The sequence below is a fragment of the Cricetulus griseus genome, chromosome 4 (genome assembly GCF_003668045.3).
Source record: "Cricetulus griseus strain 17A/GY chromosome 4, alternate assembly CriGri-PICRH-1.0, whole genome shotgun sequence".
NCBI classification, from domain to species: Eukaryota; Metazoa; Chordata; class Mammalia; order Rodentia; family Cricetidae; genus Cricetulus; species Cricetulus griseus.
The window spans coordinates 52694720-52712541 of record NC_048597.1 but is presented as its reverse complement, the minus strand read 5'-3'; the positions used below and the strand labels follow the sequence as shown (position 1 = coordinate 52712541).

Below are 17822 nucleotides of genomic sequence, written 5' to 3'. Positions count from 1 at the left end.
CAGAAATTTTCTAGGAAGGTAAACAAATTCAGCAATATGGCACAGTACAGAATCAACTTGCACAAATCAAAAGTTTTTCTATACAATAACAACAAATATACAGAGAAACAGATCATGGATGCTTTCTGATTTAAATTGCCTCAAAGAAAACAAATTATCTAGGAATAAACCTATTCAAGGTGAAGGACCTTCACAATGAAAACCTTAAAACCTCTAAAGAGAGAGAAAAGCATTAGAAAATAGAGTGATATAGCATGATCATAGATTAGAATATTGTAAACACCAGGCATTGGTGGCACATGCCTTTAATCCCAGCATTCAGATGGCAGAGGCAGGCAGATCTCTGTGAGTTCGAGGTTAGCCTGGTCTACAGAGCGAGTTCTAGGACAGGCTCCAAAACAATACAGAGAAACCCTGTCCCTGTTTCAAAACAAACCATATGTGTGTGTGTGTGTGTGTGTGTGTGTGTGTGTGTGTGTGTGTGTGTGTGTGTGTGTGAATATTGTGAAAATGATCAATTTACCAAAAGCTATTTACAGATTTGATGCAATCCCAATCAAAACCCTCATCTCATTCTAGACAGAAATAGAAGAAAATATCCTAAAACTCATTTAGAACCACAAAATATCCTAGATAGTCAAAGCAATCCTGAACAGAAAAACAATGATGGAGTAATTACAATTCCAGATCTCAAGATGTATTTTAGAGCCATTATGATAAAAAACAAACAAATAAATAAAAACAGTGATATGGTACTGGCACAAAAACAGACATGTAGACCAACAGAACAAAATCAAAGCACATGTAACTTTAGCCACATAGTATTTGACTAAAATACCATACACTGGAAAAAAGAAAGCACCTTCAGCAAATGGTTCTGGGAAAACTAAATGTTCACAAGCAAAATAATGAAATTAGATCCATATCTATCACCTTTACAAAAAAATTAACTCCAAATGAATCAAAGACCTAAATATGAAGCCTGAATCTGCTAGAAGAAAACATACACAATCCCCTATATGATATAGGTAAGAAATTACTTTCTCAATAGAACTCCATTTGCCCAAGAATTAAGGCCAACAATTGAGAGGTGGGATTTCATAAAAATTAAAAGCTCCATACAGCTAAAGAAACAACTCCAGAAAGAGGAAGCCCATGGAATGGGAGAGAATCACTCCCAGCTATACTTCTGACAGAGGTTTAATAACCAGAATATATAAAGAACTAAAAAAGAAAAAAGCCCAAAATAATCCCTTCAAAAAGTAGGACTGAGACATAAACAGAGACTCTCAAAAGAAGAAAAAGTTGGAGCTGGGTAGAAGGCTCCATTGTTAAGAGCACTGACTGTTCTTCCAGAGGACCTGTGTTCAATTCCAAGCACCCACATAGCAGCTAACAACTATCTATAACTACAGTTCCAGAGGACCTAACACCTTTACTCAATCAAAACACCATTGCACGTCAAATAAATAAGTAACAAACAAATATTTTTAAAAAAGAAGTAAAAGTGTCTCAGAAATATTTCAAATAGTTTCCATCATTCCTAGCAATTAGGGATTCTGGGAAGGAAAAGTACTGTAGCTCATTAAAGAACGGATTATTCCACCTATCTCTTTAGCAAGAGCTAAGGTGGATCCATTTTTCTATGGTGGTCCCTAAGCCAAACTTACTAAGCCAGCCCAACTGGAATGTTAGGTCTCCACCCAGGCCAGTAAGACTATTCTATTCTAACAAAGCTTTTCCTTCAAAATCAGGAATAACAACAACAACAACAAAAAGCCTCTAACCTTCACCATATCTGCTCTGCAAGACAGCCACTCTGTACTCTGCTTTTGCTCCTTGGTGCCATAAGCTAGTGTGTTTGAGGGTGCTGCTATGTGGGAGCTTGGAATTGAACACAGGTCCTCTGGAAGAACAGTCAGTGCTCTTAACAATGGAGCCTTCTACCCAGCTCCAATTTTTTCTTCTTTTGAGAGTCTCTGTTCATGTCTCAGTCCTACTTTTTGAAGGGATTATTTTGGGCTTTTTTCTTTTCCTAGAACAATCATGTAAGAAAATTAAACAGACTTCTGGGTAATATGTTTGATTAGAAGCTTCACCCAAGAAACTGTGAAGTCGAAGAAAACAGTCAAGATAGTAGAAAAATATTGTTGGTCACAAAACAAAAGTTGGCCAGTGAATTTACAAAGTCAAGATCTCCACAGGGAGCAGGTGAGAGCTCAACTCAGTATGGCTGGTTAAACCAAGCTCCCCGAGAGGCCCTGACAGCCAGCACAAAGGAACCTGCTAAGAAGTGGTTTTCCTCAAACACACTAGCTTATGGCACCAAGGAGCAAAAGCAGAGTACAGAGTGGCTGGGGTGAGGGAGAGGGAACCACCAAGCAACATCTTACAGCCTTTAATCTTTAACACTCTGGTACCTGGAACAAAGAAATGGCTGAATTCAAGTGCACCTGCTGGCCCCTCCTCCACAGAGAGAATGCTAAAGAATGATCTAATTGATCACCTGAAAGGGAATAAAGGCTGTGGGTGCCAGATAAAAATTTAGACAAAATGGCAATGGTATAGATATCCAGAATAACTTAGTTAAGATGGCTGCTGCGGCATATACAAGGAACTGTGACTAAGGAAAAAGTGTAAATTTATGTAACTTGTTATATAATGAATTCTGGCAAGAGCCACCTTTATGTGATTCTGTATCCTTGGACCCAGGGACATCTCTTACTTAGAGTCTGACCATCTTCCTTCATTTCCCTGCCCCTCACAGCTATCTGTTCCTAGTTCCCATTACCACTCAGTGAAGATGTGCTAAAACTCAGTCTAAGGAGTAGAGAGCCAATTCCAGATATTGAGCAAAGACAGAGCCAGAAGAAAGCCAGAAACAGTAGCTGAGACAGTACTTCTGATCCACAAGTTTGTGGCAGAGATAGAAAGACTTGGCCTGGCATGGGTTTTTTGAAACTTCAAGAGACACACCTCTTCCAACAAGGCCACACCTCCTAATCCTTCCCAAAACACTTCTGCCAACTAGGGATCAATCCTTCAAATATATGAGCCTATGGGGGCCATTCTCATTCAAACCACCACCATGGAGTCTTTGGGTATATGTACAAGAGTGGTATAGCTGATCACATAGTAGATCTATTTCTATCTTTTAGAAGAATCTCCACACTGATATCCATAGTGGCTGCACCTGTTTGCCCTTCTGCTTATAGTGGATAAATGTTCCTTTCCTATGCCAATAAGTTCAAGTATATTCCCTACTTCTTCCTCTATCATATTCAGGGTATCAAATACACTGGAATTGAGTTTTATGCAGGACAAAAGAGAACAATCTGGTTTCATTCTTGCACATGTAGTGATCCAGTTTTACCTGCACCATTTATTATAGATACTACCTTTTCTCCAATGTGTATTGTTGGCCTCCTTGTCAAAATAAGTGAAGAATATTGTTCTTAAGTTTTTTTATTTATGTGAATGTATAAATGCCTGCATGGATGTATGAGCACCGTGTGTATGTCGGCTGCCCTTAGAAGCCATAAGAAGCCACTAAATCCTATGGAATAGAGTTATAGACAGTTAGGAGCCACTGTACTGATGCCAGGAACCAAACTCAGGCCCTCTGCATGTACTTTTGCTGCCGAGCCATCTCTCCAGCTCCCTAGTTGTGGATTCACACAACAGTTTGTAAAACATTAGAGGTAAAAGAAACTGGGTCAAAGAATATATGGGATTTCTTAGAAATATTTCTTATACCTAAATGTAAATCTCAAAATAAAAGGTTTAACTTGAAAAATGGAGAAGACATTAAAATGCATTTGGGAATAAACCTATAGTACTATATGCACATTATTATAAAAAGACATTATCAAATTAATGACTGTTTATACCTTAAGGAACTAAAAAGGGAATTGGGAGCATGGGTGAGGGGGTATGTGGTAGGAGAGAGGAGGGGAGAAGAGGAGGGGGGAGGAGAGCATGAGGGATCAGGAAGATTGAGTAGAGAAATGAATAGAGGAGAGTAAGAAAAGAGACACATCAATAGAGGGAGCCACTATAGGTTTAAAGAGGAATCTGGCACTAGGGAATTGTACAGAGATCCACAAGGATGGCCCAACTAGGACCCTAAGCAGTAGTGGAGAGGCTACCTTAAATACCCTTCCCCTATAATGAGATTTATGACTACCTTAAATGCTATCCTGGAGCCTTCATCCAGTAGCTGATGGAAGCAGAAGCAGACACCCACAGCTAAGCACTGAGCCAAAATCCTGGAATCCAGTTGTAGAGAGGTAGGAGTGATGAACAAAGGGGTCAAGACCATGCTGGGACAACCCACAGAAACAGCTGACCTGAGCAAGTGGGAACTCGTGGACCCCCGACTGACAGCTGGGGAAGCAACATAGGGCCAAACCAGGCCCCCTGAACAAGGGTGTCAGCTAAGAGCACTGGACAGTCTATGGAGCCTCTGGCAGTGAAACCAGTATGTATCCCTAGTGCACAAATGGACTTCGGGGCCCATTTCCCACTGAGAGATACTTTCTTAGCCCTGCCCTAAATGACATGACAGGTTTTTTGATAATCCCTCATGGAAGGCCTCACCCTCTCTGGGGATGGGATGGGGGGGTCGGTGGGGGGTATGGGAGGATGGGAGGGAAAGGGAACTGGGATTGATACATAAAATAAATTTGCTTCTAATTTAAATAAAATTTATTTTAATAAAAAGAAACTAAAATGGGACAAACTAAACCCAAAGTAAATTTCAAAAAAGATCAAAGTAGAAACTAAAGTGTAGAATAGGTAAACAATAAAGAAAAATGAGTCCAAAAGTTCAATCTTTGTGTGTAATTGATAAACTTCTCACTAGACTTTTGAGAAAAAAAGAATGACACAAGCAAGCAGTAGCAGAAGTTAAAGAAGGGACATCAACAGAGATCTCAAAGACAAAAATATACTAGGAAATTTGACGGTGGTGATTTTAGCAATAGTTACTAATTTTTAACAAAACAATACACTTTTTGATTACAAATGCTTTACTTACTTGAATGAATAATTAACAAAAATTAAGGATACATTCGTATAGCACCTGTTCTTGTTCCAATAGCCAAGATTTTCTGGACTGGATCAAAGGCCAGTGCTGTGGGCTGATAAGGAAAACCATGCCGAACTGTCTGAAAGAGAGTAAATAGTAGAAATAGTTGTCAGGGAAGTGAAAATTAAAATCATGACAAGACAGTATTACATAGCCACAAGGATGACTATAATTAGCTTTTAGATGAAAAAACTGGACATGAAATAGCCTATCCTATCACACACTATCCCCACTTTAAAAAATTATCATCAGCCAGGCAGTTGTGGCACACACCTTTAGTCCTTAGACTCTGGCGGCAAAGGCAGGTGGCCCTGTCTGTGAATTCAGGGCCAGCCTCTCTATAGTGTGAGTTCTAAGACAGCTAGAAGTACACAGAGAAACCCTGTCTTGAAAAGGAAATAAAAAAATATCCTACAATTCATAAACAAACTAAATATATACCATGCATACCTATACCAGGTCTTAGCAATTCTACTGTATATGTACCTAATTTAAGGCACATATCCACAAAATTATTTTCTTAATTATGACACTAGTAACTTTCATCGCAATAGTAGAAAATCAGAAAGAGCCCAAGTGCCTATAAATAAAATAACTTTTAAAATGTGGTCTAATTATGAAATGAAATTGCATGCAACAATTAAAAGATTTTACTAATAGATGCAGTAACATGAAAGATTATCCAAAGTATTGTGACTAATGCATTACAATTTTATGTCCTACTTGTTTCTCTCCCATTTAGTGTTTTTTCTATCACTGTCATGCATATAGTTTAACAAAACACATAATTCATGATGATTAAAATTCATCTGTCCTGTCTCTCTTTAATAACTTCATTTCCAGAATCAATTATTTTTATTATCCTCTGGTATTTGTTTTGGTTCTTTTACTTGAGCTTTCTGAACAGTCTTTCTACTGCTACTTACTTTTAGGAAAGCATCTTCTGTGTTCGTCCCCCTCCATTACACAGGCACATGTACTTACTGTGGGCCTATCTCCCAATAGCGCAGAGCTACTTGCATTGTAGCATTGCTGCCCTCTTACTCTGCCATATAAGTTGTTGACTCACTTGGGTTGAAATTGTTTTCTTAACCTGCTTAGTTTTTATCTGCTTGTTACTAAACCAACTTCAAATTCTTCCCTCAATTGCCCAAATTTCATTTTAAAGATAAATATAAGGTACATTTTCTTAGTGAGGTAGACTCAGGCAATCAAATGACATGCAAACAACCTGTAGTGACAAAAGCAAACACACTAGCTGTCCTGAGCTCATTAGCAGAAAAAATGAGCTGGAAACAAAGGGCCATGAGGGATGACATACTACTCTTAATATGGTAATAATATCAGAGAAAACTCATTACATTGTACAACTTATAGAATTTCGTGTTATCTTAAGCATTGTAAAGGAAAATATTAATGAACACAAGTACAAAATGCTAAGTAAGGTGTTAGTAATCCAATCGATTAATGAAGCCAATAATGAAATATAACTATTTCAAATAGTTTATTCCAGAAATAGAAATATGATGTCATATATAATTATATCATCTTTAAGTATATATGGAGTATATAGACTAGATGCATATACTTCATATATCTTTATGCATAGCTAACATCAATAGTAACTTACTTCATTCTTTTTCTTCCTTAAATTTTGATCCCTACAGGCCCCAGCTTCAAGCTGTAAGAACTTATATATACTCACAAAGTAATTATTGGTATGATACAGATGAATGAACATAATTTTTATCATGCAACTTCCTTTACAAATGGTTTTTCTAAAAAGGGATCTTATGAGCATGCTGTACTTTATGTCACTACAGCCTCTGTGAGCTTATTGTTAGAGTTTGCGATGCTGATTGTGTTTTTTTCATATTAATTACATTATTTCCTGATGACATTTAAATTGATACACTATTGTTGGAAAAGTAAAAATAAAAATGACTTTTCATTATAAAGCCAAAAAGCACTATTTCTCTTGTATAGAAAAGAAAAGGAAATTTTAAAGTGTGTCTCTGTTGGATTTAAACAGAAACCTTCAGAACAGAAGATGGTGAACACTACCAGCCTAACTTGGCTAGAATCCGTGAAGGGGAAACTGGGAATAGTTGGAGATATTAATAAGAGGTTTAATAAGAGGTTGGGAATCGCAGAAAATCTCTAGTGTCAAAACAAAGGGAAATTGGAAATTTACAAGGCAATACAGAAGAAAACTCCAGAACCTGTCCTGGAGAGAGAGGCAGGCTCAGTGAGCCAGAGCAACTGCAGATGGCAGCAAAAGACAGAGCCTCGCAGTATCTGCAGTGTACTGTAAGGACAGATATCTTAAGGGAGAGGAGACAACACTGACCATGTCAGCTGCACTAGCAGAAAGACAGGATACCAGGAAAGCCCTCTCCTCTTTGTACTAGATGGGGGAAGTATCAAAAACCATTTTTTGAAGACTTCTGTTTAGTGGATATCTTGATAACTTTCCCTGAGCCACACTCCAAGAACAAAGAAGCTAAAAATATAAAATGGGAAAAAAGAAAACATATTCAATAAATGGTGCTGGTATAACTGGCTATCAACATGTAGAAGAATGCAAATAGATCCATATCTATCACCATGCACAAAACTCAAATCCAAATGGATGGAAGACCTCATTATAAATCTATCCACACTGAACCTCATAAAAGAGAACGTGGGAAATACACTTGAATACATAGGCACAGTAGACTAGTTCTTAAATAAAACATCAGTAGCACATACACTGAGAGCAACAATTAATAAATGGGACCTCCTGAAACTGAGAGGCTTCTGTAAAGCAAAGAACATGGGTCAACAAGACAAAGTGACTCCCTAAAGAATGGGTAAAGATCTTCACCAACTCCACATCTCCCTGAGGGCTGATCTACAAAATATACAAAGAACTCAATAAACTAGGCATCAAACTACCAAATAATCTAATTTTAAAAATGGGGTACAAATCTATACAGAGAATTCTCAACAGAACAATATCAAATGATGGAAAGGCATGTTAGGAAATACTCAACATCCTTAGGCATCAATAGAGGGAGCCATTGTAGGTTTAAAGAGAAATCTGGCACGAGGGAAATGTCCAGAGATCCACAAGGATAATCCCAACTAAGAATCTAAGCAATAGGGAGAGGCTACCTTAAATGCCCTTCCCCTATAATGAGATTGATGACTGCATTAAATGCCATCCTAGAGCCTTCATCCAGTAGCTGATGGAAGCAGAAGCAGAGATCCACAGCTAAACACTGAGCTGAACTCCTGGAATCCAGTTGGAGAGGAGGAAGAATGAGCAAAGGGGTCAAGACCATGCTGGAGAAACCCACAGAAACTGCTGACCTGACCAAGTGAGAGTACATAGACCCCAGTCAGAAAGCTGAGGAACCAGCATTGGACAGAACCAAGCCCTCGGAATGTGGGTGCCAATTAGGAGGCCTGGTCAGTCTATGGGACCTCTGACAGTAGAACCAGTATTTATCCCTAGTGCACAAATGGACTTTGGGAGCCCATTCCCCAAGGAGGGATACTCTCTCAGCCCAGATATATGGAGGAGAGCTTAGACCCTGCCCCACATGATGTGACAGACTTTGATGATTCCCCAAGGAAGGCCTCACCCTCCTTAGGGAGTAAGTGGGGGGTGGGGTGGGAGGGTCAGTGGGGGGCCTGGAAGGACAAGAGGGAGAGGGAACTGGGATTGATATATAAAATAAGGATGTTTCTAAATTAAATAAATAAATTTAATTAAAAAAAACACTCTGAGATTCCATCTTACACTGGCAAGAATGGTTAAGATCAAAAACACCAAATAACAGCTTATGCTGGAGAAGATGTGGAGAAAGGGTAACACTTCTCCATTGCTGGTGGGAGTGCAAACTTGTACAGCCATTTTGGAAAATTAGGGATCAACCTACCTCTGCAATACCCTGCAATACCACTGTTGGGCATATACCCGAAGGAGGCAGTCACACCACAAGGCCATTTGCTCAACTATGTTCATAACAACATTATTTGTAATAGCCAGATCTTGGAAACAACCTAGATGCCCCTCAACTGAAGAATGGATAAAGAAAATGTGGTATATTTACATAATGGAGCACTACTCAGTGGTAAGAAACAATGATATTCTAAAATTTGCAGGCACATAGAAGTAGTGGAAAAAACATCCCGAGTCAGGTAGCCCAAAACCAGAAAGAAAACTTTTAACTATCAAACAGCCATACAGAAAATAAACAAAAATCAGTATCACTTCTATATACCAATAACAAACATATTGAGAAAGAAATAAGAAAAACAGTCCCATTCACACTAGCTTATATGGGGATGGCAAGATAGCTCAATGGGTAAGAACATCTGCTGTTAAGCCTGAGAACCTGAGTAATCATAGTAACAAAAGCAGAATTGCATGGACACAGACACATGGCTCAGTAGAACAGAACAGACAACTCAGTAAAGCTACATGGGATTTACAAAAATCCACCTGATTTTTGACAAAGATGACAAATAAATGACAGCCTCATCAATAGTTGGGGGAAAAGGGGTTAACTGGACAGCTTCAGGCAAAAGAATAAAAGTAGACCTGTTACAGTGTACAAAATCAACTTAAAATAGATCAAAGATAATGTGAGGTAAAACCAAATAGCACTGGTATAAAAAAGAACATAGTGATAAGATGACTCCTAATGATTTTCTGATAACTCATAGATCAGTGCCTTGCTCAGCCATCACCATGAGAAGCTTCCTCCTGCAGCAAATGGGAACAAATATAGAGACCCACAGCCAGACAATATGCAGAGAGTAAGAGACCTTAAAATAGTCAACCCTAAAAGAGATATCTCCACCAAATCTCTCCCCTTGGAGCCCAGGGAACCACAAGGAAGAGGAGTGTGGTAGTTTGAATGCAATTGGCCCCCATAATCACAAAGGGAGTGGCACTATTAAGAGGTGTGGCTTTGTTGGAGTGGGTATGTCCTTGTTGGAGGAAATGTGTCACTGTGGGGGTAGGCTTGGAAGTTTCCTATGCTCAGGATACCACCCAGTGTCTCAGTCAACTTCCTGCTGCCTACAAGATGTAGAACTCTCAGCTACTATCCAGCGCCATGACTGTCTGCATGCTGCCATGCTCCCAGCCATGATGATAATGGACTGTTTTTAATAATAAAAATTTTTTTAGCCCAGTGGTAGTACCCCACACCTTTAATCCCAGCACTCAGGAAGCAGAGGCAGGTGGATCTCTGTGAGTTTGAGTGGTCTACAAAGAAAATTCTATGACAGGCTCCAAAGCTACACAGAGAAACCCTGTCTCAGAAAACAAAACAAAAAATAATAAAAGTATATTTTAAGAGATAAAAATGTAAGCCTTGAAAATCTGGGGACCTAGAGAAATGGCTCAGCAGTTAAGAACACTTGCTGTCAAAGAGGGCCTGAGTTTTGTCCCCAGCACCCATTCCAAGGGACTCACAACCTGCTGTAACTCCAGCTCCAGGGGGTGTTCAGCACCCTCTTCAGGCCCTCTCTCGGTACCTGCACACATGTGCACAAGCCCGCACACAGACATATACATTTAAATAAAAATTAAATCAATCTTAGAATTAAAATTCTAAAACTTATTAATAGAAAACACCTCAAGATATAAACAGAGGTAAGAACTTTCTAGAAAGTACTCTGTTCCAGTCTGCTTTCTGTTAATGTGATAAACACAATGAGCTAAAGCAGCTTGGAGGAAACAGTTTATTTGGCTTACACTTCCAATCCCAAGCCATCATTGAGGAAAGTCAGGGAAGACAAGAAACTCAAGCAGGAGAAAAGGAAAAGCATTTAGAGGCTAGCTCCCACTGAGTTCCCTTGCCTCTGCTCAGCTAGCTTTCTTATACAATCCAGGACTCCCTGCTTAGGTATAGTACCACCTTCGGTGGACTGAACCATCCTACATCAATAATCAAGAAAATGTCCCACAGACTTGCTCACAGGCCACTCATATCAAGTGAATTAATTCCAACATAAAAAGTCAAATATCAAATGTTTTCTATGATTTTTGTTTCTATATAAGATACACAAAATCATTTACAAACACACACACACACACACACACAGAGAGAGAGAGAGAGAGAGAGAGAGAGAGAGAGAGAGAGAGAGAGAGGAGAGAGAGAGAGAGAGAGAGAGAGAGAAGCAGTGGGAGATTCCCAGAAGTGAGTTGGAGAAGGGAAATGCATAAGATGGGGATAACTATGGTTAAAGTACATGATACAATTCAAAAGACTTCAAAACTCAATACTACATGCAATGAAGTACCTAATCTCATCTAAATTAACACAAGGATAATTCAATGGCAGGATGTATATTGACAGTATTATTACAGCAACAAACTGAAGAGACATGGTATCGATGTTTCCTAGAAAGTCATCTAATGAACGTTAGTAGGTAATACATCTTATAAAAATAAAATTAGAAAAAAACTACCAAAAGATGGCAAATATTAACCAAAAGCAATAAATAGTAAATAGCAAAGGCTACAATCATTCCCATTAAAACCAGGCAAAAGACCTATATTTATTATTTAGCTTTGTTTTATAGATTCACACTATTTCAACAACTCAAGAAATTAAAAATAATTCATTTAAGGAAGTAAGAAACAAACAAGAGTTGCAACACTTTTTAGGGAACTGGGGAGATGGCTCAGTGGGTGAGAACACTTGCTACACAGCAATCTTCATCTCTAACACCCATATTTAAACCCCTGTAGTCACGCAGGCACTTGTTAACTCAGCACTGTGGAAGGGACCTGGAGACAGGTGGGTTTGTTGAGGCTTGATAGCTGCAGACACTGATTCAGTGAAATACTCTGTCTCAAGGGAATAAGGAGGGGTGTGATCCTCTCCAGACATGAACACTCACATACCACACAAACACACACCATACACACACTCACAATCCACATGAATGAATGAATGAATGAATGATGAATGAATGAATGAGTAAGAGATTTTTTTAGAAATTATTTTGCAGTGAGTTGGTGGGATTACTATTGTGAAAATGACCATCCTCCCAAAAAGCAATCTACAGATACAATCCATCAAATTTCTAATGCAATTATTCACAGACAATGGGAAAACAATCTTAAAGTTCACATGGAGACACAAGTACTTTAAAGCTTTTTTAAAAAATCCTAAATTATAAAAACCCTGCTGGAGGAATCACCATACATGTCATACTACAGAGCCACAGTAGTAAAAATGGCATGGTACTGGCTTAAAAACAGATATATTGGTCAATGACATTTAGCATTCAGAAATGTCTGTGCACCTAAAGACATCTGATTTTTGACAAAGATGTCAAAAATACACATTGGAGGAAAGAAAGCATCTCTAACAAATGCTAGAAAACTGGATGTCTACACGTGGAAGAGTAATTAATCCTTGCATAAATTAATCCATGCATAAAAATAAATTGCAAATAGAGGACGTTAGTGTCAGATCTACAATTCTGAAATTTCCAGAGAAGGAGTAAGGAGTATACTTTAAAGATGTAGACTCATGTGAAGACTTTCTGAATAAGATCTGGATACCACTGGAAATAAGATCAACAATCAACAAGTAGAGCCTCAAGAAAATTAAAAGCTGCAATACTGCAAAGAAAACTGTTAATCAAGTGAAGAGGCAGCCTACAAAATGGGATCTTTGCCAGCTATGCATCAGACAGAGGATTAATGTCTAGAACTCAAAAACCTAAACACCAAGAAAACCTAATTTTAAAAATGGGCTAGGAAACTGAACAGGGAGCTCTCAAATGAAGAAATACTGAGAAGTATTTTTAAAAGTATTCACCATCCTCAGCTGTCAAGGAAATATAAAATAAAACTATTTTGAGATTTCATCTTACCATAATAAGGACATATAAAATCAAGAGAAAAAATGACAACAAATACTGGTGAGAATGTGGGGGAAAGGGATCCCTATTCACTGTTGATGGGAGAATAAACTGTTATAGTTAGAAATTAGTGTGAAGGTTCCTCAAACACTAGACATAGAACTATCACATGACTCTAACGTGGGAAATTACCAATACAGAGCCAGGCAGAAATAAAAGGGATTTTATAGGGAAAAAGCCTTACTTACAGAGCGACCTAGGCAGCGGGTGGGCAGCAGTCTGTACAGCAAGCCCAAAGTGAAACCAAAAGCAGAAACCGCCACCTGAACGTCCCTCATTCTTGCAGGCATGGTCAGGCACACCTGTAGCTAGCCCCTAAGCGGGCGTGGCTACAGCATCCCCTACATGACTCAGATACACAACTCCTAAACAGATTCATAAGACTCAATATCTTATTACAGACATAGTCATCTGTGTTCATTTCTGCTTTACTTATAATAGCTAGGAATTAGAATCAGCCAAGATACCCATCAGCTGATGTGTGAACAAATGTGAAAATGTGGTTTATATCTGCAATGGAATACTATCTTCAGCTATAAAGAAAAATGAAATTATAAAACCTGCAGGTAAATAGATTCGCTTGGGAAAATATACTGAACAAGGTAACACAAACCCAGAAAAACAAATGCCACGTCTTCTCTACCATATGTGTATATCATATATCAACCCTTTAGATTTCTGTTTAACTTAAGAGTTATCTGTGGAAGTGAGGAAACAAGAAGACAGCCGCTGGGGCAGGAGAAAGGCCTAAGGAGGATAGTGGCAGATCTGTGTAACAAAGTTGGAAAGTGAAACAATGGGAAGAGAGGTTTAAGGGGAGAGGGGGCTGGAAAGGTAGGACAGAGGAGGGGTTTGGGTGGCATATAACAAAGAGTAAAGATTATGAGAATGCCATATATAAACCTACTATTTTATAAGCTTATTAAAATGAAAAATTTTAAGTTGGAATGGATGTACCCTCTACGTGAAACAATGTTCCTCTCAGAAGCCATAGTGTATTAAACAAGAATCCCAGTACCAGATGTATGGTACTGCTCTATGAGTTGTTGGTCAGGGAGGTCTTAATAAAGATCACTGAAACAATATGGACCACACAATTGCTCTCTGCTGCCAACCACAAATCCACAGCAAGATCCCACTGCTGAAAACATCACACACTTTAGTCACAGGACGGGAGAAATCAAGTTAGAACTGAAAACTGAAGCCTTCTCCCTGGTGGATACCTTTCAAAATGCAGAGGGTGTGTGGCTAAAATTCCTTCCCTGGAGGAGATGTAAACAAACAACATCCACCCCTCCTCCTAAGGTCCCAACAAACCAAGGTATAATTCCCCCTTAGTTTACCTAGAGAGCCAATGAGTTTTTAAGGCTTACTAACAGAGAGCAACGGGTAATGAGTTACAGGCAGGAGCATAGGTGATCTTAAATGCCACAATGGAAGGTGTGTGCACTCAGCATAAATGACAGCTTCCCAGTAGCTACATAAATAGAACCTCTTCCCCTCATTTCCCCAAGACCAAGTGCAATCAGGGCAGAATTGTATAAGATTGGTTGGAAGATATATCGAGATGCTCAGGTAATGGTCCCATGATCCTCCCCACCCTCTCCTTCCTATGAGGGAAAGTAAATAGTCAAAAAGCCCAGCTGTGATGATCTTTTGTGAGGAGGCTCAGCAGAGCTCCTGAAGATGGTGGCAGTCTTGTTCAGAGGATAATACTGTAAAACAGGTTATGAGGATGCTGGGTGTGAGGAGGAAGTGAAACGGGGTAATAGGGGCGAATGGAACTAAATTCATTATATACAGGTAAGAAGTTGACAAAGAATGTATTTTAAATTTAGTTAATTACTAGTATGAGTATAAGGTGGGAAGGATCTCAGAGAAGCTGTGGGAGGGGAAACTAATCAGAATATTTTCTATGAAACAAACTATTCTCAATAAAGGGAAAGTAGAAAAATGATACATTCACTTAGATTGCATGTCTGGAATATCATCAGTAAACATTTACAGAAAGAGTAACTTTTAAATGAAGAAGTCTCCAACCCATGCAGGAAGAAAGAGAAAGTTTAGATACAAAGTAAGTAAATGAAAATCAGCAGCTTGTCTATAACAGCAATAATGACTAATAAAATTAGGATGAAATCACCATTTATATATTTAGTTGTAATTTTGAAATATGTTGAAAATTTTATAAAGGCTCAAAACAAAGGTTGTATTCAGTACTTTTCAACAACATATTTTCCATTATGTAAAGTACCTGGTAAGAGAAAATTGTATTACTACCTTGGAATTTAATTTGTTTATATAATCATCACTAATAGCAGAATAAATTAATAAATTTTAATGTATGTAAAACTGCAGGAGTTACAACTGTTAGCATTCTATTAGGAGACTAGCGCTGATGTTGTTAGTTTCTGTTGTAGCTCTGACAACAAAATCCCATCAGAATTTAGTATTCAAGAACAAATTTGTTTACATGCCTAAGAACTTCCATGTTCATTGTGTGACTGAAGCTGCAAAAATATCTCTTTCAAAGTGTATCTTCTAAAATACATTAGTGGGAAAGCTATTTTTAAATCCAGACAAAGAAATGAGGTGCCAGTTGCTAGTATTGTTCTACATATAACAAATTCACTCACTCCTATCTCTCAAATCCCAGGTTATAGCTTCACTGCTTTAAGAAACATATGCCAAAATTCTAAACCAATAGTACAGCTTAGCTTTTATTCTATGTGACTAAGGAATGACTTCAGTACTTTTGAGGTCTCCCCAAATAAATCCCAAGCTCCTTTATGAACAGGGATTATGTCTTTCATTTTCTGTCCTTAACTTATCTTAGGATTAAATATTTAGGACTTTTTAAGTTCAATATCATCTGCATATAAGCAATATTTTCTTTAAATTTATATTTTAAGAAAAATGAATAGTTCTAACTATTTTTACTGTTACATAAAATCCTTAGAATAAATTTTAAATCAATATACAATTCTCTCTGTATTGGGGAGTAATATTTCAACTTTCCTTACTAATGAAGTAACATAAAAAATTCTCAATAACTACCATCTTCACTCTTTCTCACCAAGTACCTTTGAGATTGTCAACATATGTACATGCTAGAGTGATAAAAAAAATAATGCGCTCTCATTTTTTGACACAAAACTGAAAAGATATTATACATGCCAATGTTTTACTAAACCTACTATGAAGGTAGATTAATCTCTACTACTTAATTATAAAGTACTAAAGGTCAGAGATTCTGCTTTTGACATATAAAAGTCCCATGGTTATTCAAAAAACTATTGAATTTTGTCATAACAGTCCAACACACATAATAACATATTTAAAGTTTATAACTTCTAATTTTCAAATACTACTTAAACTTAGCAAGAGAAGTACTTTTTCAAAATATGAAGGAATTAAATTCAAATTTAACTCACTCAAGCCAGTGAGATGACTCAGCAAGTAAATATGCTTGCTGCCAAGCTTGACAACCTAAGTGCCACACCCAGTCCCTGAATGGTGGAACAAAATAACCAGCTCCATGTTGCATGATGCCCTCCACATGCACAAATAAATGCGATTATTTATTAGTTAAAAAATTAGAGGCACTTTCTTTAAAATGTATCTATATCTCATACCTTCTCTTATATCACATCATTACATAATGGAGAATTAATTTAAATACAGTCACATTTGTAACAAACAATCCATAAATAAACCCCTAAAGGATACTCAATTCTATCTGCTTTATTACTCAATGAAAGGGCACAGAACTGAAGGATTTTTTTAAAAAAATCTATTGCAACCAAACAGCTCTGCATAAAATGTTTCTACTATTATTAGTTGTTTCTTCTTTTCCAATTTTAGATGAATTTTTCATCTGCCTTTCATATTTAATCTCGGTCCTGACACCTATTAACAGTTTGAGTGTCTTCAATATTCTTATTTCAATATATAATACACCTTGGATACATTATTCTTCCCTCACCCTCACCTTGACAAATCATCCCCAATTAATATCAATGTCTTATACAACCTCATGGTCATACATTTCTAGACTCCTTCAAAAACTGAACTTTGGCATTTGTCCTATTTACCCCCAGTTTCTTTTCTAGACATCAAGCCCACTTTGTCTTTCTTCCTACCATAGCACCTTCCAATTAAACTCTTCTTATCTGAAACTTCTGTTTCATTCCTGGCTACATGAATTACTCCCTTTTTAGACCATTTAACATCAGCATTCTACAACTTAATTGTTTTGGGATATTTGTACACAGTGTAAAGATGTATCATCATGATTGGTTTAATAAAAAGCTTAATATCCAATACTTAGGCAGGAGAGGTTAAGCAGGACTTCTAGGCAGAGAGAGGAATTGAAGGAATGAATCTAGGCACAAGAGATGCCAACGAGACATTGAGGAGTTGGACTACAGAATGGAAGAGAGGTACAAAGCCACATGGCAAAATGTAGATTAATAGTAACAGGTTAATTTAAGTTCAAAGAGCTAATTGATAACAAACACAGGTTAAAGGCCAAGCTTTCATAATTAATAATTCTCTGTGTCATTATTAGGGGGCCAGCAGTCCAAAGAAAGTCCTACAAGAAATCTTGCTACACTTAATAGTCTACAACTTAATTCTGTACCATGCTTGAAAGAAATACAACTATTGGATCCATTTTAGGTATTTAAATATCTATCAGTAAAATGTCTCCAGTTCAAAGATCTTTCTCATTGTTGGACAATAAAATAGAAAGTAATCATTATAAAACATGTTTCAGCCCTGTAGTAAGATAGAA

General features: G+C 37.7%; 1 protein-coding gene across 4 annotated transcripts in view; it reads right to left on the bottom strand.

Moving 5' to 3' along the window:
- Positions 1-17822, bottom strand: part of Stxbp5l (syntaxin binding protein 5 like) — a 215683-nt gene that overhangs the window by 175286 nt on the left and 22575 nt on the right. For all 4 annotated transcript variants that reach the window (XM_027412712.2, XM_035444255.1, XM_027412713.2 and 1 more), the window contains exon 2: positions 5071-5168. In XM_027412712.2, coding sequence (XP_027268513.1) covers positions 5071-5168 — 98 coding nt within the window. The remainder of the gene's footprint in view (positions 1-5070; positions 5169-17822) is intronic.